Below are 23,776 nucleotides of genomic sequence, written 5' to 3'. Positions count from 1 at the left end.
CAACTTAGGGGCCACCACAGACAATGCCCTCTCCCGGGCTGCCATCCCCCAACCCTTTGAGGACAGAGAAACTACCAAGAGAACTTCCGATCTCAGCACCCAAGAGTGAAGGAGGTGGTCTTTCATATATTTGGGGCCTGAGTTGTATAATATTACTAGAAAAGTACTTCATTTGACATTAAAGGTAAAGGGACCCCTGACCATTAGGTCCAGTCATGACCGACTCTGGGGTTGCGGTGCTCATCTCACTTTATTGGCCGAGGGTTATGCCTAGCTTAAATTTTATTCTATTAACTTCAGGATGGCATTGGTTCATTGGTTTCTTAAGATATGCTTACCCACAACAGTTCCATTTCATGTGAGTAATGTTTATGTTGACCTTCTCACAAATTTACCTACCCCTTAGTTATCAGAGGCCACTGGACTGGAAAGAAATATTCTGATGAGGGGGTTGCCCAACAGTTAGTCAGAACTACTTTAAATCTGAGAAGACAAAGAGATGTGAGTACCAGACGAGTGAAAATTTTAATGAAAATTTCACATTGGTGTTGATTTATGAAAAGTTGCACCTGCTACTTAAGCCCTTTGCTTCTACGCCAGCAAATATGTCTGAACCAATTTCTGAAGTTTCAACTACGAAGGGGGCTTCCTTCTTGACTGTAAACTTGGCATTCTGAGAGGGAAAATGGAGGAATGGGTTAGTAATGCAAAGGAGGAACAGCAAAAGCTTAACAATTAGATATAATGTCAGCAAAGATACTCTGTCACCAGCTGTTTCCCCTTATGCCATTTTTGTATCTGTGTTTCGTTTGTTTTTCTTAACATTCTTATGATGTTTGCCCTAAATTGGCTCAACAACAGGATGCCTTGAAGTCGAGTGTGTAATGCTTCAATGAAAGCTCAAGAAATGTGGCTTAGAAGGAACTATTCCATGCAAATCACTGAACAGCCACATATAAAGGACAGCAACAAGCTTATCAGAATCAGAGGGGGGGGGGACCATTTATTGGCAACATCCAACTACCAGTTTGCCATAGCCAGCCATGCAGTGCTGAATGAGGAAAGCCACACATTTCTCTGGTGAGCAAGGCGCAAGATTAATTGTCCATGAAGCATCAAATCACACAATGTCTTCTCAAATTCCAATGCTAAAACTGCTGGGTGAAATGACTCAAGTACAAAATTGATTCAGGGATATATATCACATAACACACACCCAACCTGGCTGGTGCATGCTATGCAAGACATTTGTGATGTGGAAAATTGTCAGAAAGAAAGATAGCGAAATGACTTTGCAACTGAATCCACCCCCCCAGGCTTTCTCTCATGATGATTACATTGAATTAGGAATAGAAGAAGCTGCCTTATATCAAGTTGGACCATTAAGCTCAGTATTGTGGACAGTCTGCAGGCAAAGTATGTGTTCTGACCCTGAGCTACGTTAGTTATTTCAGTGCTCAAAAGGGCTCACTCGGTCAGTGTCAAACCACTTGTTGGATTCCAGCCTATTCTTAATAGTATAACGGAAGAGCAGTAAGAACTCGGGCACAACAAATTTTATTCTGAAAAAAGAAGTTGATAAATAACCAAGACACACAAGCTGGTGAAATATACATAAATACATAAGAAAACAAAGTAAACCTGGCAATTCAGGCTAATGGCCCATCTAGCATCCTATACTCACAGTGGCCAGGCACATGCCTGCAGGAAACCTACAACTACAACTGCTGTTCTCCTCTCCTGTTTACCACAATTCATTCCCAAGCCACAGCTACTTAAGTAACTGTTACAGACAATTTTCCAACAGTCTTTTATTCTAGGTGTGCTGAAACAAGGAATATAAACACCAACACAGTGCAGTTTCAGTGACATTCTATTACTTTAGGGTCATGGGAAAACGTCAGTCACCTGACCCCATGGAGAGAATCTCTGCTAGAGTATCTTGAGGTCTGGCCTCTTCAGTTATTCATGGCAAAATCTGGGCCACCCTCTGTCTGAAATTTGACAGAAAGAGATTTGGAGTTGATTTCTATTCAAGCACTGAGTGTGCTCACACATACTGTACCAAAATACTGAAAGGGGGTTAGAACTTTCAGTTAAAAGCCTTATAACCTGGAACAAACATGAGAAACCAAACACAAAGCGGAATAAAGATCCCAAGAGAACAATAAGCATCTTCTCGATTCAGAGGATAGCTAGGCAAATTTCAGGGGGAATGAAAGGAACTTCTATGCGTAGCGAGACCTAAAAGACAAGATAGTCATTGCCCTTTGTTTGTGGCTTTTGGGAGGGTTTAATGGCGTCAGTTACAGCACTAGTGCAGAATGCTGTGAGTACAGTGCTTGGACCGCAGTTTGGAACTGCAAATATATAAAGATGATGTAGAAAGCAGTCTGCATAGTACATTGTTACATGATCAGTTCAGTAAACAATCAGATCCTAAGGGCATGTTTGGTGTAATGTAGGGAAGAATCTCAATGCTGGGTTCATTTGCTACAAAATTTGAATTAACATAATTCAAGTCCATAGAATAATTGAGTGGTACCAGCCCAGCCTATAATAGAGCAGATGTTTACATAAGTAATGAATTGTTCTGCTGCAAGACATATGCTCACCATGCCAGCCAAGGGGCCCATAAATTAAAAATCTTAAAACCTACATGGTTACAGTCAAATTGTGGCTCTGGCATCTGGTGCAAAAACTAAGTGAGTTGATACATGCATGCCCATTATCACCCAGTGATGATTTATATAAGTGAAACTTCTTGTCACACAGTGAATAGTACAGAGTCCACACCACACTACCAAAAACACAATGCGGAGCTGCCATTCTGTGAATAGGAGAAATTCTTCCATTTGCAGAATGAGTTTGGATCTAGGTGAAGCTCCAGTGACTGGAAGTGGAGAAGAGGTGAGTTTCACCATTTCTCCCTACATCCCCCAGGCCATCTCTTACGCATTCTAAAGGGACTCCAAACTGCCAAGGCCTGAAATCATGCCATTCCACAAGCAGAACTCCATTGAATTCTTGGTTTAACCCAAACATTTTTGAATGAAAGCTGTTTATAATATTGAATAAGAAATGCTTAAGTGATGACTGCACATGCACATATCTTATTATACAGACTAATAGGAAACCCTTATGCATGATTCTACTAATAGCAAAATACATTTTTTGAATGCCACATAGCCGAAACAGCATTAACCCACACACCAGTGAGAAGGTATCCACAGGCTTGGAGGAAGCACAAGAAATAATAGTAATGGTTTAGGGGGAAACTAAGGAATGGGAAGTCCAGTGAGGATGAGCATGTTTAAGGCCATGGAATGCTGGAGAGGGTAAAAAAAAGGGGGGATGTGGGAGGAAGGGGAGTGGAATGGAAGATTGCATGACTGGATTGATGGCAAAATCTTGCTGCAATCTCACTTGTTTGAAACCTAAAAACCACTGTTACGGCTTGCTAGTTTGTGTAGCCTATAGTACCCCCAAAGAGTAACAGAATGTCTACAACCAAATTTTTCATTTACATTTGGTAAAATGGAGGCAGTCTCCTATGCATTTGCATATATTTGGCCTCTTCACTTCACCATTGCACCATCGAAAAATTTACAGTGGAAATCAGCAGACAGACACAGAGGGTACTTACAGTATAGAAGTTGAGGGACAGCTGGCTTTCAAATGAACCGGAACTGCCATTCTTCACATGAATAGTTGCCACTCTAAAAGAGGCAGGAAATGTCACATGACTGAATCATACACTGTTGAATGCAGAGTGAGGCATATGCTAGAAGATGAAGGCCAATTGAATCGAGGCAGAGTTACCTTTGGTCAAAGGCAGCGTGGTTCACCAGATAGTTTGCATGGTATGTGCATGTAAATGAGTAGTTTACAGGCTGACTCTTCACAATCACAGAGGTGTCATTGGAGACGATGGAGTTATAGAAATGATAGATGGGGCTTTTGAACTGCAACCATGAAAAGATCAAGAGGTAAACGGTGACACTGCATATGCCATTTTTGTTTTACACGGTCACGTCAAGAGTTCACTTCTACATTATCTCAAATTTCTGAAAGAGTAAACACACATGAGAGAACATGCGGGAAGCACACTGTGACTGATCTGGTGAAATAGACTTTTGCCAGCAAAAAGTCATGGCCTATAAATAAGTTGGTTATTAAAGTCTGTGGGTTGTTGTTGTTTTGCTCCAAACTTCATATTTTTAGATTAGATTACAGAGGGACTCTGTAACCTAGAGTCCCTCAGCAACTGTGAAATAGATTTGCAGTGCTTTATTTTATTTTTTTAAATGTCTTGTAGGTCTTAGATGGATTAGACATAAACATACACCCAAATCTCCATTCAGATCTTCCCCACATGTACAAGGGAATGTGTGAAGTAGGAGCTGAACTGCAGTGTTAGCCCTAGGTATACACCTATTTAGTACAGGGTCTGCATAGGGGTGTGTGGCATGGCACCCATGATTGTACATGTGCCGCAACTGTGAAAATCTCCCTAGTGCACAGAGCTGTACAGATGTCATTTTAAATGCCTGTACATTAAATGGATAGGGCCAGCAGTGTGTGTTCCATCAGGGTGAAGCTATCAGGGATCAAATATAAATTTAAACAATGGATCTATATAAAACAATGTTGAAAAGGTATAAGAGATATTGTGAATCTATTGTTTTTCAAATTATAAATAAAAAAAGTTGTTGTAAAACTGGTGAAAGTCTCAGGAAAGGCATGAACAGCTTCAGACATTTATTGGACACAGTCACCATCCAACTTGGGGAAGCATTTATACTTTGGCTACTTACATCAGATTGAGTTCCACAGTATGACTTATTTTTGGGTGACAAATCTGGGATTGTAAACTGGTAATACCCCGACTCATGGACCCCGTTGTAGCAAATTCCTCCAAGAGCCAGTTGATTAACTTCCCACCCATAAGGACATTCGGGGATTCTTGCAATTATGGTTTTAGGATAACAGTACACCAAAATGGCATCTAGAAGTAAAAAAAAGGAGTGGGAGGAAAGCACTACTAGAGCATGGTGAAGTGATTACAAAATGCGCCTCTATCATTATTTTGCAAATGCCAGTGAAAACACAAGTTCGAAGGCTTAGCTCTGGTAAGCCTGGACTCAAATCAAGTGTTCAGCTTGGCAACTAGTTGTTTCTCCAGACGTTCAAACTACATTCAATAAATGCACGTGGTAGGAGGCAGCAGCCTGCAACCCCAATATACACATGTTCATTAGGATGCCTGCAGGCTATGTCCATGCCACATCATGTTCAGATGGGTGAATCTGTCACTTTCGGTTTCTCTCAGTTTCTCATTTCCCGTCTTCAATTTTCCACATTTACACATCAGTTTGCAATGAAAGCAGTGCTTTTTTCTTCTTCTACAAAGATGTTTAGGGGTACTGCCATTTCCCCACTCATATTGAAATACTGCCCCTCCATGAGGCCAAACTTAGATTCACAAAATGTTTAGGGGTATGCGTCCCCTAGCGTCCCCCAAGAAAAAAAGCACTGAATTAAAGAGAGAGAGAATAATCAGCTGCTAAGATTTCAGTTTAATTACAGGTACCCTGAACAGGGGCTAGGGGCAGTGATTCAGATAAGTTCTTTCCTTTATCTAGACAAAGGTACTATTGCAGGTGCTATTATGTGTGTGTGACACACTCCAAAGAAGCCGGCAGAGATATTGGATTCTTTCAGCTATTTCCCCGCAATCTCCAAATTACACTTCCAAAGCAAGAACAGGGATACTGTCTCACATTAATCCACCATTTATGAAAGCAACAGGCCCTTAATTTGTGTTCCAGTACTGAATTTCAGTGATGAGGTGTCCAGTGCCGATGGAAAAGCCAAAGGATACATGGTCCAAACAATCTAATCACAATCTCTTGAGATCTCACAGAGCACACAGCACATTCTCGTCTTGCCTCAAGCGGTGAAACAAGGCTTGCTGCCTCTGTGTTGTACCACCTGTTGCATGGCAATTTTTCCCTAGGATCCTTGTGCTGGATTTCATACTGCACAACCAATATTATGCTAGTGCAACAGTCCTTGCACTGGCAGTCAGAGAACATTCAATCCAAGCCCATATATACATTGTCACAAACAGGTTGTAATGAATATCTGTGGCTCTCTTGATAAATAAAACTAAGCAGTTGGAAGCGTATTTAATTGCAAGAGGTTAACATCGCTGGAATAGTATGCAGCTATTTTACCTGCTTTGTTTGGACTGCAACGTGCCACAATGCCTCGAGCCAAGATGACCCACAGGAGAAAAGCCACCATCATCATCTTTCCAAAGATATGTAAATACTAAGAAAACCAGGACTTGATTTTCCAAAATGCTGCTGGATGCTGAGAAGGATTCACATGTATCAAACTTCTTTGAATTGCCTATGAATTACCAGAAGTCAGAAATGTAAACTCTTCTATTCAAAATGAGTTAAGTGCAATTCCCAACAGAAACTATTGAAATCTACTGGATTTTGAATTTTTCCCTTCCATGTTCTTACAGTACAACCTTATCCCTATCAACTCAATAGATAGATCATACTGAGACCAATGAGTTTGAGGCTACTGGATTGCAACCTTCTAAGAAGAGATCTGTGTCATAAGAAATGAATTACTAATGCCTTCTTTCATTTTATTTTTTTAAACAAATGTGTTTGTTTTTTTAAAAAAAGAGGTAAAATGGGATTTGGAGGAGAAATACTAAATCTGACAGTGAATGGGATTGAAGAGAAAGCAAACACTGGATAAAAGAAAAGATCTCATTAGAAGGCAAGAGAAAAGTCAAAGTAACAAAAATATTTTACACATCCATTGATTTGGCAGTTGTAATTTCTATTGTTAACTGGAAGATTTTGTATCCAAACATTCTTTCACATGAGTGTAATTACTGCTATTCTACCTCACAAATTATAATTATAATCTAAAACAATGTATTCTGAAGCTTAATATTTCTGTGAGACCACCTGTTATAAAGGCACCCATAATACATTGCTCATAATGCTATTTATTTCAAATTAAAAAAAATAGGTCACTGATATTACACATATCATACTCTGGACACTGAAAGCCATTTTAGCACTATTATTTTATATTTTAACATTGTAACCCATCTAGGCATCTATCTGATGTTTTCAATCTATCTCATAATTTATTTCAAAATATATTACACAATATTTTCAAACACACATTTTAGTATTAGTATTAGTACTAGTATTACTTTTCTGTTTCAATCTCCTAATTATGTCCAGGAAAATGTTTAGAGCATCATACGTACAGCATTGGAACAAGGTTGTAGATCAAGCTGTTCATTATCTCTGTTTAAAATGAAAGAGGGTATATTTGCTTTTCCCAAGGTGTTCTTTCAAACAGCACCAGCTGGAATTATCTTTGCTTTATATAGGCCATCTTGTAAAAGGAGCCCCTGCGTATTCAGCCTTGATTAGCCCTTGTGGGGAAACAGGGTTGGATGGATAACAGGTTAGATCACTCACTTTTCCAATACAAGCGGTCCAAGTTTTTCAGTATTCAGTATTTTACTGTCAAGTTGTGTCATATACAGGACTCTTTACCAAAAGTATGACTCATTTTTAAATGACTAAAGAGAAATCTGATTATTGCAACTGACATGGTTTTACAAAAATGTGCATATTTTTTCATGCAGTGTTTAAAGAAAATTGCAACTAGCACAGATCTAGTTTTATCAACTGAGCTATTAAAATGTGCGTTTTATATTATAAGCACCTAGTTGGTCCAGACCTATAAAGGACTTTAAAACAATCTGAAACTCTTCTGTAGTTATGTCCAACTAAGTCTTCAGAGTAAACCCACAGAAATCAAATTAAGTCAATTGGTTTAAATGGGTCTACTCTGAGTATCTTAGTTGGCTATCGCCCCTAATGTTTGTGGTAAGTCTAAGTATTTTTCTTTTTAAAGAGATGCCTAAAATCTCACCAAGGATCTTGACAGAGCAGTTTTTAAATCAAAATTCACCACTTTCTTTGAGATAATAAACTACTTTGATTTTATAATTGTCAGAGGAAATAAAATTCCCAAAGTTTCATTACAAGTAAGTAGTTTTTAAGTACACAATCCCCTCTTAGGCAAAAGGCACTAATCAGAGCAATTTCTGCTACACTGAAGAGTTGTCTGTAGATGTCTTTATTTGCATAAGAAACAAGAACTGCACAAAACTTACTTAGGTGAAACAACATTTGATATCTGCACTGATAAAAGGTGAGGGCTCGGGGGAGGTTTGTATTTCTCTGAGTAGTGGCAAATAAAAAAAAAGAGCATTCACTAAATAGCAAATTATACTGTGGATGCTAATTACCCGCCCCAAGAGCCCCCTTTAGATTAAGCAGATGGCAAAAACCTTAACTATTTGAGTATCTCTAGAACGATCTACAAAAAGTGAATAAATGGCTTCTTGTGATCTTCGCTTCAAAATGCTGTTTAAGAAATAGCTTTTCAATTTCTCCTTGTTGTCTCGGCTGTTACTTAGAATGTTTGCTGTTCACCTGTTGTAAGGCGGAGACCTGTTCATGCAAAAAGTGGCACTTTGCGAGATAATATAATCAGTGTTTTACAGCAAGAAAACAGCTCTTCTTACAGAAAACACACTCGTTTGGAACAATCTAGCAACAAAATATCTTACAGTGTTCTTCTAATGACTTTACACTATGTTTTTCTAGTTGAAGCTCTGTTTATATTGTGCAGAAACCAAGACAGGGTTGCAGATTGCTGAAGCAGTTAACTGGGCAGTGGGCTGCAATGTGGGTCTACCTATAACAGTGTTTCCCAACCACTGTTCCGCGGCACACTAGTGTGCCGCGAGATGTTGCCTGGTGTGCCGCGAGATGTTGCCTGGAGGGAGGCGGGCGAGTCGGGCGGCGAGAGGCGGGGCGGCGGCGGCGAGGAGAGGCCGCCCAGCGCAGGGCTCTCGCCGTCTGCCTGCCTGGCTGCCTGCGAGCTCGGCGGGCAGCGCCTCTGTCCGCAGCGCCCGCCTCGCGGCTCTCATTCCCTGCCCCTGCCAAAGCTCACCCAGCCAAGCCGCGCTCTCCTTCCTGCCTCGCTTTGCTGCCTCCTCCCCCCCCACCCCCAAAGCTTGGAGGTTCCCCGGCAAGGGGGAGGAAAAAAAATTGAAACTTACACTTTCGTGCGTCCCTCCCGGCGTGACGCTGCGTGCTGACGTCACGGGGCTGTAATGGTGGTGTGCCTCGAGATTTTTTTCATCAAACAAGTGTGCCTTTGCCCAAAAAAGGTTGGGAAACACTGACCTATAATACTATAATATGAACTGCAGTGTGCACATTGTTTCAAGCAGTTTCCACTAGGTGGCCCCATCATTGCTTATCTGTTTGTTTATTAATATGCATAGTTCTTTTCAGAGCAGAAGAGGACAGCGAATGGCTTATGTCACAATGGTGTCAAAACTTTTTTTCAAAGAGGGCCAAATTTGATGAAGTGAAAATTGTTGAGCTTTCCTTAAGATTGAAGTTGTTGAGGTATTTTTAAGGATTTTACCCCAGGAAATTAACTGCCACAGGGGCCAGATTAAACTGACTGACGGGCCGATTTAGGCTCTCAAAACAAACTTTGGACATGCCTGGCTTATGATTACCACTTCACTAAATGGCGATCAGGTGAAAAAGGTTGTCTGATGTGGGTCAACAAATGAGTCTTTCCCACTTATCCCAGATGTACACAAAGGCTGGTTCTGGTTACTCACAGGTGAGGAGGAAATGTACTTTGTGCTTTGCACATGCTCAGGGTCTTTTTCATCTTATAGTTATTTCTTCTCATATCTCAGGGAAGAGATCTGATCTTCCAGGGTGATGCCATATTCCAATTTTGTCCTGGCAATGCAGTTGTTGTTGTTGTGTCCGTCCGTCCCCCCCCCCCAAATCTACACAAACCAAGTGGCTGGCTCTTAGCATTTTCAGTTATGCTCTGTACTGTGGTCTTGTATTCTCATTCCCATAGAACATGGCACAGCATTTCTTGACTTAAAAGCCATGGAACAGGGACAATTTGGCTGGCTTTGAGTTGCCAGAATAAAGAGAGGCTGTTATGAAGCTGCTGCCATTGCCATATCTGTGGCAGCCTTCCAGTGCTACTGGGACCATGTCCAGCAACGAAATACACCAAGAACAATGGCTTTGATACAAGGGCTGACTGCCAATCTTAGGCAATCTGACAGACTAATGAATGGCACAAAGGACCCATTTTCCCTTCTTTTCTCCTTTACTAAAAAAAAAGGAGGGGGGAATCTTTTTCACTGGTGGAAGAAAGAGAAAAATGCAGAGAAAGTATAGCAGGAATGAAACCGCTCATAAGTGTCTGAGCATTAAGATGGAGCTAGCTGGTGGCAAGGTGGTGCTGTGGTCTAAATCATTGAGCCTAGGACTTGCCGATCAGAAGGTCAGCGGTTCAAATCCCCACAACGGGGTGAGCTCCCGTTGTTGGGTCCCTGCTCCTGCCCACCTAGCAGTTTGAAAGCATGTCAGAGTGCAAGTAGATAAATAGGTACAGCTCTGGTGGGAAGGTAAACGGCATTTCCTTGCGCTGCTCTGGTTCACCAGAAGTGGCTTAGTCATGCTGGCCACATGACCCGGAACCTGTACGCCGGCTCCCTCGGCCAATAAAGTGAGATGAGCGCCACAACCCCAGAGTCTGCCACGACTGGACCTAATGGTCAGGGGTGCCTTTACCTTTACCTAGCTGGTGGCAATGTTTGGTATACCTGACAAATACAACTTCATGATACAGATATATTCCGTATCTTGAGCCTGATGTCATCCTGTTTATTGTTGTTGTTGTTTAGTCATTTAGTCATGTCCGACTCTTTGTGACCCCATGGACCAGAGCATGCCAGGCACTCCTGTCTTCCGCTGCCTCCCGCAGTTTGGTCAAACTCATGTTGGTAGCTTCAAGAACACTTTCCCACCATCTCGTCCTCTGTCGTCCCCTTCTCCTTGTGCCCTCAATCTTTCCCAGCATCAGGCTCTTTTCCAGGGAGTCTTCTCTTCTCATGAGGTGGCCAAAGTATTGGAGTCTCAGCTTCACAATCTGTCCTTCTAGTGAGCACTCAGGGCTGATTTCCTTCAGAATGGATAGGTTTGATCTTCTTGCAGTCCATTGGACTCTCAAGAGTCTCTTCCAGCGCCATAATTCAAAAGCATCAATTCCTTGGTGATCAGCCTTCTTTATGGTCCAGCTCTCACTTACATACATCACTACTGGGCAAACCATAGCTTTAATTATACAGACCTTTGTTGGCAAGATGATGTATCTGCCTTTAAAGATGCTGTCTAGGATTGTCATTGCTTTTCTCCCAAGAAGCAGGCGTCTTTTAATTTTGTGACTGCTGTCACCATTTGCAGTGATCATGGAGCCCAAGAAAGTAAAATCTCTCACTGCCTCCATTTCTTCCCCCTATTTGCCAGGAGGTGATGGGAGCAGTGGCCATTATCTTAGTTTTTTTTAATGCCGAGCTTCAGGCCATATTTTGCACTCTCCTCTTTCACCCTCAATAAAAGGTTCTTTAATTGCTCCTCACTTTCTGCTATCAAGGTCATCCTGTTTAGGGCAGAACTATTTCAAGATGGTCACTTACTTGCCCACTAACAACAACAACAACAACTTTTTTATTTACACCCTGCCCATCTGGCTGGGTTTCCCCAGCCACTTTGGGCAGCGTCCAACAAAAGATTAACAAAACATTAAAACACCAGTCATAAAAAACTTCCCTAAACAGGGCTGCCTTCAGACGTCTTCTAAACGTCAGATAGTTGTTTATTTCCTTGACATCTGGTGGGAGGGTGTTCCACAGAGTGGGTGCCACTACCGAGAAGGCCCTCTGCCTGGTTCCCTGTAACTTGGCTTCTCGCAGTGAGGGAACCGCCAGAAGGCCCTCGGCGCTGGACCTTAGGGTTCGGGCAGAACGATGGGGGTAGAGACGCTCCTTCAGGTATACTGGGCCGAGGCCATTTAGGGCTTTAAAGGTCAGCACCAACACTTTGAATTTTGCTCGGAAACGTACTGGGAGCCAATGTAGGTCTTTCAAGACTGGTGTTTTGTGGTCTCGGCGGTTGCTCAAAGTCACCAGTCTAGCTGCTGCTAATACCCAGAAAGTCTTTGAATATACTGCGTAGCCCATGCTGGGAGTGCCATTCTGGGAAAAAGTCGTTTCTGATATATGGGATGATCAAGCGTATGTCAAGGGAACTGGAACAACCTTAAAAAAACAAAACAAAACTAACCCTAATCCATAATAGGAAAAGAAATGTTACCCCCCTCTGTGAGAATGGGCTCTAAATAGGCAAATTGGGATTATCTCAACATAATTAAAAGAGATTTTTCAGCTTTCCCAGGTCCCCTGGCTGCTCCTGTTACAATATAACTTTTATTAGAAACTTATAAGATCAACACATGTTAGGAGGTAGCTGGATATGCTTTGGACTCAGGAATAGATTAGAGGTCAGATTTATTAGGGAATCAGAACAGGACACAGTACTATGTGCAAGGCAGGTCTCCTCCTCCACCCTGACAGCCGTAGTGCATCCAAACCACACCCAAGATTGATTAGCCTTTCCTGGAAAAGCAGGTTGTGCTAGCAAAATGGGCACAAATCCCAAGGAAGTTGCTCTTTCACAAGGGCAGCCTAGTTGTCTTTATAAGGTCATTCTGCTCAACACTGGGAGGCAGCAGCAGCTCAGGAGCTCGCTGAGGGAGAAGCAGTAAGAAGAACAAAGAGCTTAAGTTCATTAGAAGTCTGTAGCGTGTGGCTTCCCTTTTTCCATACTCTTCCTGGAGGTCAACAGTAATCTTTCAGGCAGGATTGAATCCCAGCCTGGACTAAGCTGAGCTGTTGACATAGGTACAGAACTGATGTAATCTAACAGCCCTCTCTTTCACTTAACTAACTCTAGAAGATGGGAGGAGACTTGGCTTGGTTTTTAGCAAATCAAAGAAAACAATCACATTTCTAGTTCGTTCTATGTCCAGGTAACTGTAATGGGTCCAGGGGTTGCTCGTGCGTAAGTTGCCACCACTCCTGGCTAGGTTACCTGGTGGAACCCTTTCTGTCTGGACAGCCTCTAGCTACATGGCTGTCTCAGCCGCTGGCAGAATCCGTCAGTGGGTGTTTCTTGAACTTCTTCCAGCAAAGAAGTTCTTTGACGCCAAGTCTCCTCCTACTCTCCCTGCGCAGAAGTCTTCTGCGCAGGGAGGGTGTGGGCAGCAGAGTACCCGTACTCTCTCCGCTGGTCTCCGGCGAGGAGTCTTGGAGCCTCCTCTCCGATTCCCCCATCTGCCCCCCTTCTCCACTGGTGTTATGCTGATTTCCTTCCCCAGCAGATGGGCTGCCTCTCTCCCTACTGGGACCCTCTCCGGCATCCCTCTGGAGCCTTCCCTCCGCCTCTAGTATTTTGGTTTCCCCCCTTTTCTTGCTTTGAGATCTGTGGAATAGTGAGCAGCCTATACCTAGAGTAAAATAAATAAAACTCCAATTACAGATTTTTAAATAAAATAAAATAAAATGAACTTGAGGACTGGCAGAAGAATGATGGGGTTGGTGTGAAACTGTGCTGAGAACACCAGCAGCAGCAATTGAAGATAGTGTCATGGGGGTGGGTTAGGTTCCCCTCTTCCCATCTTTATGGTGTATCTGCTGTACTTTTCCACACTGTGCTAGAGTGATACAGCGGCCCTTAAGGGGTGGAAAATACAGCTTGGAGTCTTCAAGTAACTTCCCGAAATTCCAAATATCAAGTGGATTTGTTCATGCTTACAAAGTGGAATTCAGAATAAAGAAGAATCCAGCAGACATTATAATGCTTCCCTCAGTCATTTTAAATATCATAGTTATTCAGTGCTTTGGAAATGACATTTCCTCTGCCTCCACAAACTTCCATCTTCTGTTAGTTTTTCTATGAAATATGAACATCAATATTCACACTCGTTCCAAGAATGGCTACAGATGAGAGAGAAAAAAGGTGTCTAGTTTTCCCAAGTCACAAAATTCTACTGAATATTTCTCTCTACTTTCATTGGCACACTAGAATCATGATCCTTCCCTTGCCCCAGGTTGTGTGTGTGTGTGTGTGTGTGTGTGTGTGTGTGTGATTTTCAGCTTGTTGATAACAGTTAGAATGGGACAGATCCTCATTGTATGGTCACCTTCTTTCATGAAATTGCACAAAGTAGGGTTTGTTTTGTTTGCTTTGCACTTTCCCCTCCCTTTTTAGTAGCTCTTACCTTTCGAAAAGGGTATATTTTCATGTTGTTGTTGTTGTTTCTGAGAGAGGAAGCACTTAGACTGTGAACCTATACACCAAGGCTGGGAAACCCTTTTTTTCAGCTTGAAGACCACTTCTCATGAATAACTTGCCAGGGGCTTCCCTCCTGTGATGAGCAGAGCCAGAGGCGGAAGTGGGTGGAGCAACAGGTGTGAGTCTTACCTTTGTACAGGAGGCTACATTCCAGCCACACAAAAGCCAGAGGTTTCCACATACAAATATCTTTCCATCCGCCATCCATCCAAGTAAACAAGAGGCATTACTACAGTTCAATGATACAATCCAGAAATGTAAAAGCACTCAAGGAGATAATGGAGCAGGGCCACTTAGTAGCAGCAACGTGCGGCCAAGGTTGGGGTAAGACCTGGGAAGAGTAGATGGAGAGGCTTGGCAGACTGTACTTGACCTCCAGGCCTGAGGATCCTGATTCTGCTATATATGCCTACCTGGGAACAAGTCCCATTGAAAGCAACACAGCTTTCTTTTGGGTAGACATGGAATGCACTAGTCAGAGTCTTTATTTCATGGATTCTTCATTCTCAGACAGAACTTTAGATTTATTTAATAAATTACTGCTTATTTCAAACATGCTTTAAAAGAGATGTTACCAACCTAATTGTACCCTTTAGCTTTTTTCTAACAGACATGGCCATTTAAAAGAAATTTATCCTTTTGAAATTCAAGTAAATTGACCTACACATATACCAAACGTATTTAATGATAGTCATGATTGGGAAAACCATAGATTTCAGATTGAATCACAACATTTAATGATGTTATATCTGCCTTCTTTTTGTAATGAATTTGCTACGAAGAATTATGCTTTCCATTAGAATTCCTATATGACACAAGATATAAAATGTTTTAGGGTTTGTTTCTGTAACTTGAAATGAAACACAAGTCATATTCTTGTAAACAAAGACTCAGAGTCATAATTTAAGAGTATCTAAAATGAGAATCTGAATTTAAGGTTGAATTGGGATCCAGTCTAACAGGGTGAATGTGAAACAAACATCATGGGGTAATGCAATTTAGTAAATTTGAAGGGATAGAAAAATGAATAGGTGGGGCTAATAATTAGATATCTACATTTGAGCTGCTTGTGCTGTTAAGATCCAAACAATGCCAAGATATTTTCTTTTTTCCCTTTGCTAAATTGAAATGACTGTAGTAATGTATTCAAGAAGCTTAGCAGATTCAGAGGATTAATCAATTTGATTGTTCCCTCCAGTGTCATTTAAATCTGTGCCTGAACAAGCATTAAAAGCAATTAATTGAGTGCTATGAAATCAGTGCCAGAAGCATTCCAAGTGTCATGGAGATAATCACATGCATTCTATTGCCTGGTTTAGAGAAGCACCATCAATGTTGTGTGTGACAGAAAAGCAAAAATATATAGAAAATAAAGCTCAACTCAATATTGTCTGTGAAAACATTGGCTGTATAAGGTTATATCATGGATGTAGCAGTGGCAAGGGAAGGGTGTAAAAAACAATTTTAGTTAGTTCAGGTGGTTACAAAGAATAGCAATATATATTATATGTGTATGCAGGGCGTTTTTCTGCTAGAACTCAGTTCTGGCACCTTTCAGGTGGGTACCATTGTCATTATAAGAGAACAAGGGAGGTGTTTATGGTGAGTTCCGGCAACTCTTTTTCTAGAACAATAGCACTGGGGAGAGGATAAAATATTCTCAAAATAAAAATAATAAAATGAACATCTGTAACCATGTACATGTCTGGAAGACCAATCCACAAGTATAAAATGTGTTTTTGAAAAAAGGATCATAAGGATGCTGTAATAACCAATGCCCTGGAATGTGCATGCCAGCACAGGGGCTGATGCAGGGCCTGTTTGCCATGCTATATCCTCCCCCCCTCCACAATTATCTGTTGTTCTCCAAATGGTCATCTAGGCAGCCCCTGGATTGTTGGGTCCTGGGCATCAGCCGCAAGGTCCAGCTCTCGCTGTACCACTGTGGTTACAAACCTGAGTATTTCCCAACATTACTGTTGCTTTTGCCTGCTTCCTCATTTATGTGCGCCTCTCATTTTCTACAGCAAGGTGGCAGCTGTGAGAAGCACTGTTCAGGAAGACAAAGTTGGAAAGGCAGCCAACAGCAGATGCCCTCACTCAGATTTCCTAAGCGAACAGAAGTTTCGCAAGTGGCAATTCTGTGGCATGGCATGGCAGACTGGCGGTGGTGGTTGGTTCCCTTCCCTCGATGCAATGGTCCCCATTCCCTGAATGGTGGCCTCTGTGTTGCCATTTTAACTTTTTTTAATTAAAAAGAGAAAAGCAATGACAAACCCAGACAGCATCTTAAAAAGTAGAGACATCACCTTGCCAACAAAGGTCCGTATAGTAAAAGTTATGGTTTCCCCAGTAGTGATGTATGGAAGTGAGAGCTGGACCATAAAGAAGGCTGATCGCCGAAGAATTGATGCTTTTGAATTATGGTGCTGGAGGAGACTCTTGAGAGTCCCATGGACTGCAAGAAGATCAAACATATCCATTCTTAAGGAAATCAGCCCTGAGTGCTCACTGGAAGGACAGATCATGAAACTGAGGCTCCAACAGAAGTGCCTGGCGTGCTCTGGTCCATAGGGTCACGAAGAGTCGGACACGACTAAACGACTAAACAACAAATACATGAAGTGCATCAACACATTTCATATATCATCTATGCAAGAGACTGCAGGATTTGCTGATCATTACCAATCCAGATGAATGGCTGGTAGTGGCAGGACTTGTAGCCACTACTACTGCTAATTTATTACTTGTACCACACCCATCTGACTGGGTTGTCCCAGCTACTCTGGGCAGCTCCAATGCTGCCATTTGTGCCAGCCAGGACAGAAGGTTGGACAGGGAATAATGTCTCTTTACTGAGCTAGCTCCCATGCTGGCACAGCAAAGAGACCCAAATCAGGATCTTTGCAATCACATCCTATCCGAGCCCGGCCCAGCCCTACCCTGAAGTGCCCTGTTTTGAGAGTTCCTGATAGCTGCTGGGGATGCTGCCACTGGTTGCTTCTGTCCATCTCCCATTTGGGTGGCTGTTTCTGGGTTGTCCCCATGATTACAGCTGGGCAGGGATAGGCAGAAGGCATTACAGTATCTAGCCCATCCAAAACCCCTCCAACATCTAGTATCTAGAATGGAAAGCTTCATGAGTTTGACAGTAACCATAACAACCTCCAGTTCTGGCTCACTTTGGATTTAGCATTATCATGGCATTCTATCTCCTCTTGATGGACTTGTTTCCAACTTGGGTGTGGTGGCATGGATCACTGTACGATTTTGCCATTGAATGGTATGAGGTTCTGATGATTCACTATTCAATAGTGAGAGCCAGTGTGGTATAGTGGTTAACAGCAGTGGCTCGTAAACTGGTGAACCGGGTTCGCTTCCTCACCCCTCTACATGCAACTGCTGGGTGACCTTGGGCTATTCACACTTCTCTGAAGTCTCTCAGCCTCACTCACCTCACAGAGTGTTTGTTGTGGGGGAGGAAGGGAAAGGAGAATGTTAGCCGCTTTGAGACTCCTTAGGGTAGTGATAAAGCAGGATATCAAATCCAAACTCTTCTTCTTCTTCTTCTTCTTCTTCAATTGGGGTGGGTTGTCCTTCAATAATGAGACCCACCATTTGCCCAATTTACCTGGAAAAGTAGCGTAGAAATATATTTTTAAAAAATTAAAACAAAGCTCTTGTCTCAGATAAGGCTTCAGTTTCTTTTTTTTTTTTTTATAAAAATTTTTTATTGCGTTTCTTTCCACAGATGAACAAATTTGTTTGGACAACAATATACAAGAAACATTTTCCATATATATAAAGAAAAACATAAAAAAAAGAAAAGATCATTATAAAATTTTTTTCGACATCTTTTTGGACCTCCTCGCATCCTCTCAGCATTGCGTTCATCATTCTAACCAATTCAGCAATTTATTATCTTATTTCCCAACTTATTATACCTTTGTATTTATTATGTTACCAATTTCAAAAATTTGTAATTTAATTTTAACACTCTTAATAAACATAATATTTTGTTTCTAGTTTGTCTCATTTTTTTCCATCAATACTTACTTTATCATTTACTTAAAATAAATTGCAGAAGCATAACGTTTCTTAATCGTGCACAATCTTAACACTCAAACAACTTATAATGTTTTTGCAAATAGTCCTTAAATTTTTTCCAGTCCTCCTCCATTGTTTCTTTGCTCAGATCTCGGATTCTGCCGGTCATTTCTGCCAACTCCATGTAGTCCATCAGCTGCGTCTGCCAGTCCTCCAGTGTGGGTAAATCTGGTGTCTTCCAGAACTTTGCGATAAGAATCCTAGCTGCTGTGGTTGCATACATAAACAAGGTTCTGTCCTTCTTTGGCACCTTCCGGTCCACCATGCCCAGAAGAAAGGCCTCTGGTTTCTTAGAAAAGGTATATCTGAATACCTTTTTCAGCTCATTATGTATCATTTCCCAAAAGGCCTTTACTTTCGGGCAGGTCCACCAGAGGTGAAAGAATGTCCCTTCTGCCTCTTTGCATTTCCAACACTTATTATCAGAAAGATGATATATTTTAGCCAACTTGACTGGGGTCATGTACCACCGGTATACCATTTTCATAATGTTCTCTTTCAAGGCACTACATGCCGTGAATTTCATACCGGTGTTCCATAACCATTCCCAGTCCTCAGACATAATGTTGTGTCCTACATCCTGTGCCCATTTTATCATAGCAGATTTAACTGTCTCATCCTGTGTGTTCCATTTAAGCAGCAAGTCATACATCCTCGAAAGTACCTTAGTCTTTGGTTCTAGTAACTCCGTCTCCAGTTTCGATTTCTCCAACTGGAAACCCACTTTTTTGTCCATTTTGAATACCTCTTGAATTTGAGCATAATGTAACCAATCTCGCACCTTACCTTTTAATTTGTCCTGGCTTTGGAGCTTCCAATTGTCTCCAACTCTTTCAATCAGTTCCCAATATTTTGGCCAATAGGCCTCCATATTGGGCTTTTTTTTAGAAATCTTGGCTTCCACAGGTGATAACCACCTCGGGGTCTTGTTTTCTAATAAATCCTTGTACTTCATCCAGGCGGCAAAAATTGATTTTCTGACAATATGGTTTTTGAACAATTTATGAACCTTCGCCTTGTCATACCACAAGTATGCATGCCAACCATACACATTATCAAACCCCTCCAGATCTAGGACATCGGTGTTTTCCAACAGGAACCAATCCTTCAACCAGCAGAAGGCTGCAGCTTCATAGTACAACCTTAAGTCCGGCAGGGCAAACCCCCCTCTTTCTTTTGAGTCGGTTAGTATTTTAAATTTTATTCGGGGCTTTTTGCCCTGCCAGACAAACTTAGAAATATCCTTCTGCCATTTTCCAAAACATTCCATTCTGTCCACGACCTGAAGGGTTTGAAATAAAAATAGCATTTTTGGCAAAACACACATCTTTATAGCTGCGATTCGGCCTGACAAGGTAAGTTTCAATCTTGACCAGATATCCAAGTCTTTTTTAATTTCCAACCAACATTTTTCATAGTTATCTTTGAAAAGGTTTAAATTTTTGGTGGACAAGTATACCCCCAGGTATTTCACTTTTTTAACCACACTTAACTCTGTCTCTTTCTGGTACCCCTCTATCTCTGTAGGTGTCAAATTTTTGACCAAAACCTTAGTTTTTTGTTTGTTTAACTTGAATCCCGCCACCCGACCAAACTCCAGAATAAGTTCCAAAACTCTTTTTGTGCTAGATACTGGCTCCTGTACTGTCAAGACTAGGTCATCTGCGAAGGCTTTCAGTTTGTATTGTTTCGCTCCGACCTCTATACCTTGCACCAACTGGTCCTCCCTAATCATATTCAGCAATACCTCCAGAACAGAAATAAATAGCAGAGGGGATAAAGGGCACCCCTGTCGTGTCCCTTTTTCAATTAGAAGTTCATCCGACACCACATTGTTCACTATCAACTTGGCTTTTTGCTCTGAATAAATTGCTTCTAGTCCATTTTCAAACCCCCGTCCCACTCCCATCCCTTTCAAGTTCTTCTTCATAAACATCCAAGAAATGTTGTCAAATGCTTTCTCCGCATCAATAAAGATTAAAGCAGCCCTTGTGTTTCTAATTCGCAACAGCTCCAATATATCAATAATGTTCCTGGTATTGTCCGACATGTGTCTACCAGGGAGAAAGCCTGCTTGGTCCTTATGAATTACTTCATTTAATACATTTTTAAGTCTACTTGCTAAAATGTCTGCAAAAATTTTGTAATCCACATTCAGGAGTGAGATGGGACGGTAGTTCTTAAGCTGAGTCTTTTCCCTTTCTGACTTGGGAATCAATGTGATAAATGCTTCTTTCCACGTTTCCGGTGCCTTCCTCCCCTCCATGATCTGGTTACAAACCTCCAACAACGGTTGTATCAAGAAATCCTTCAAAGTTTTATAATATTTGGAGGTGAGTCCGTCCGGGCCTGGAGATTTGCCCAGCTGCATGTTTTGGATGGCACCTTCAATTTCCTGTTGAGTTATTTTGCTGTTAAGAATTGATCTTTTATCTTGACTTATTTTAGGTAGTCCATTTGTTTCCAGAAATTGGTCCATTTCCGATTCTTTCTGAGGCCCCTGTGCGTAGAGCTCTTTGAAATATCTGTGGAAGCACTTTCTTATTTCTTCTGGTTTCTGAACTATTTTTCCTTGAATCTCCAAATTTGTAACCGTATTTAATTTTTGTCTTTTTTTCAACTGCCAAGCCAGCAACTTTCCACATTTATTTGCTGATTCAAACGATCTCTGCTTCATTTGTTTGATTTTCCACTCAATCTCTTGATTGATCAGTTTCGAATATTGTGCTTGATGGAATTTGATCTCTCTTAGCACCTCTTTTGACTTCGGTTTGATTCTCAGCTTTTTCTCTCCTTCACTTATTTTCTCTAAAATTCTTTCTTTTTTTCCATTCCAATATTTTCTTTTTATCGAATTCTGTTGAATCAGAAACCCTCTCATTACAGCTTTACTTGCATCCCAGATTGTTCTTTTCTCCACCGTAGTGTTCAGATTTATTTCAAAGTAGTCCTTTAGTGTTTTTTGGGCCTTCTTCACAATCTCTTGATCTCTTAACAAGGTGTCATTCATTCTCCATCTGAAGGATCCAGTTGGAAAAATTCTCAATTCCATTTTTAAGGCATTATGGTCGGAGCAGGTTTTTGGGCAGATTTCCACTTTTCTCGTTTTCGGAGCCAGCCCTCTAGATATCCAAATTTGGTCGATTCGTGTCCATGACAAGTGGGCCTCAGAAAAGAAGGTTCCTTCTTTACCCAAGGGGTTCCTTGTCCTCCAAATGTCAATCAAATCCATATTGTCTGTCATTTCAAAGAAAGTTTTAGGGAGTCTGCCGTCTGTTGTTAAGTTTTGATTTTGGGATTTGTCCATATTTGTAGACACCACCCCATTCATATCTCCCATCACAATAATATTAGCATAGTCCAAATAGTCCATCATTGTCTCATGCAGCTTCTTGTAGAATTCTGATTTTCCATCATTTGGCGCGTAAACTCCTAGTATCAAAATCTTTTCCCCTTGTGTTTGAATTTCAATTGCGAGAATTCTTCCATGATCATCTTTAAATAAAAATTTTGGCGACAGGTTCTCCTTTGCATAAATTACAACACCTCTTTTTTTAACTTTGTCTGATGAGATAAATTCTTGGCCAAGTCTTTTATTGATTAATACTTTCCTGTGGAGCCTAGTCACATGTGTTTCTTGCAAACATATTACATCCAATTGTTCTTTTTTTAGGATATGAAATATCCTTCTCCTTTTTTCCGGAGAATTCCCGCCATTTATGTTCCAACTAAGTAGCTGCAGAGACATCCTGTTCTATTCAAAATGTTCTTAAGATGGGGTGTCTTCCTTTTGCTCAGATCCCGAGGGTGTAGGCGTTGGCCCACTTCCGGGCAGTATTGGTGCTGGTAAAACTGGAAGCCAATTGGCTCCTTTTTGGAGATCTTCTCCGTGGTCGTGAAGGAACTTTTGGTTATCTTCAGGTGTTCTTATTTTAACCTTCCTTTCTTTGTAGGTAAAGGATAATCCCTGTGGAAACTCCCACCTATAGGGAATTGCGTTGTGCCTCAGCAATTTTGCTAATTCTGTATAGGTGGCTCTAAGGTCCAGCAACTGCCTCGGGATATCTCTGTAGATTTCCACCCTTTTGTCTTGTATTTCAATTGCTTTTTTGAAATGAAGGCCTAGGATCTTGTCTCTCTCTTCCTTTGTTCTTAAAATTATCAAACAGTCTCTGGATCTGTCTTTCCTTACCAGTCTTCCCAGTCTATATGCCGAGACAATCCTGAAATCTGTATCTTCCTTTAAACCCCAGAACTTCGAGAATTCCTGTGTTAAGTATCCAATCAAGTCTCCTTGCTCGAGTTCCGGAATACCTCTCAATTTGATGTTGCTCTCGCGGTTTTTCAGTTCCACCATTGACAGATAGACTTGTTGTTCACCCACCTGTTTGTGCAGGGGCCTGACTTCTCCTTTTATTTCTTCAACCTCTTTTTGTAGAACTCCCACTTTCTGGATTGCTTCTCCAGCTAGTTCCCGATTTTCCGCTGTTGCTCCTTGCAATTTCTCTATGGCTTGCGTGTGCTGGGAAACTTGGTCAGTCAATTTTTGAATCGAGGAAGTTGCTTTATCTATCTTCACAGACTGGTCGTCCACCTTCTGGTTTAGACTTGATAATTGCTCCAATATTTGTTTTAATAGTGTATCTGACCCACCTGCTGCCATATTTTCCTCAGTGGACTTCTCAGTTATTTCCCCTTGTTCCCTTTGGGTCACCAGTGCAGCTGGAACCGACGAACGGCGTCCTTGGGTCAATGTTGTTTGTACAAATTGTGCTGGTCTTCTTTCCTTTTCTTTTTCCTTAGCCTCTTTAGTTTCCTTTGCTTTAGATGCTCTTGTTCTCCCTGCACCACTCATTACACATCTGTCAATGTTCAAGGTCAAATTGTCAATTGTTCCATGGGAAAGACAAATTCAGGAGTAAACAACCAGTGAGATGGAATTCAAAACAAAAGTCAGTTCCCAGGATTTTATAATCCGAAAGCCCTGTAGGGGGAGTACCACCAGGTTTCAAAGACAAAGAAGGAAGTAATCCGCCATTAAAGTTCCAAATTGTTTCAAGACAGTAAATTCATTAGTCCAAAAGTCCCTTCATAGACTCAAAATTTCCCAAAGCGCCTTTATAGATCAACAAAGTTTCACGAAAGGTGCTTGTAACAATATCCCATTCAGTCTTTTCTGCTCAAATATAACAGTTACATTCCAGCAAAGTTTTGCAACTGTTTCCGCAGTTTGACACAGTCTCTCTCTCTGGCAGCCCGACAATCTGGCTCTTTAGAAATACAGCCCAAAGGAGAAAAAAGAT

At 41.4% G+C, this 23,776-nt stretch overlaps 1 protein-coding gene across 1 annotated transcript in view; it reads right to left on the bottom strand.

Annotated features, from left to right (window-relative positions):
- The window catches only part of TECTB (tectorin beta), a 49,445-nt gene that overhangs the window by 15,647 nt on the left and 10,022 nt on the right, over nt 1-23,776 (bottom strand). Inside the window, exons 2-8 of the mRNA XM_081189431.1 lie at nt 7,310-7,480; nt 6,240-6,417; nt 4,818-5,008; nt 3,823-3,965; nt 3,647-3,719; nt 570-673; nt 400-483 (exon numbers count right to left, since the gene is read on the bottom strand). Of these exons, the coding sequence (XP_081045557.1) occupies nt 400-483; nt 570-673; nt 3,647-3,719; nt 3,823-3,965; nt 4,818-5,008; nt 6,240-6,315 (671 nt within the window). The 5' untranslated portion in view covers nt 6,316-6,417; nt 7,310-7,480. The remainder of the gene's footprint in view (nt 1-399; nt 484-569; nt 674-3,646; nt 3,720-3,822; nt 3,966-4,817; nt 5,009-6,239; nt 6,418-7,309; nt 7,481-23,776) is intronic.

The sequence above is a fragment of the Podarcis bocagei genome, assembly GCF_964188305.1.
Source record: "Podarcis bocagei genome assembly, chromosome: 4".
NCBI lineage: Eukaryota > Metazoa > Chordata > Lepidosauria > Squamata > Lacertidae > Podarcis > Podarcis bocagei.
This window is presented reverse-complemented; position numbering and strand designations above follow the sequence as displayed.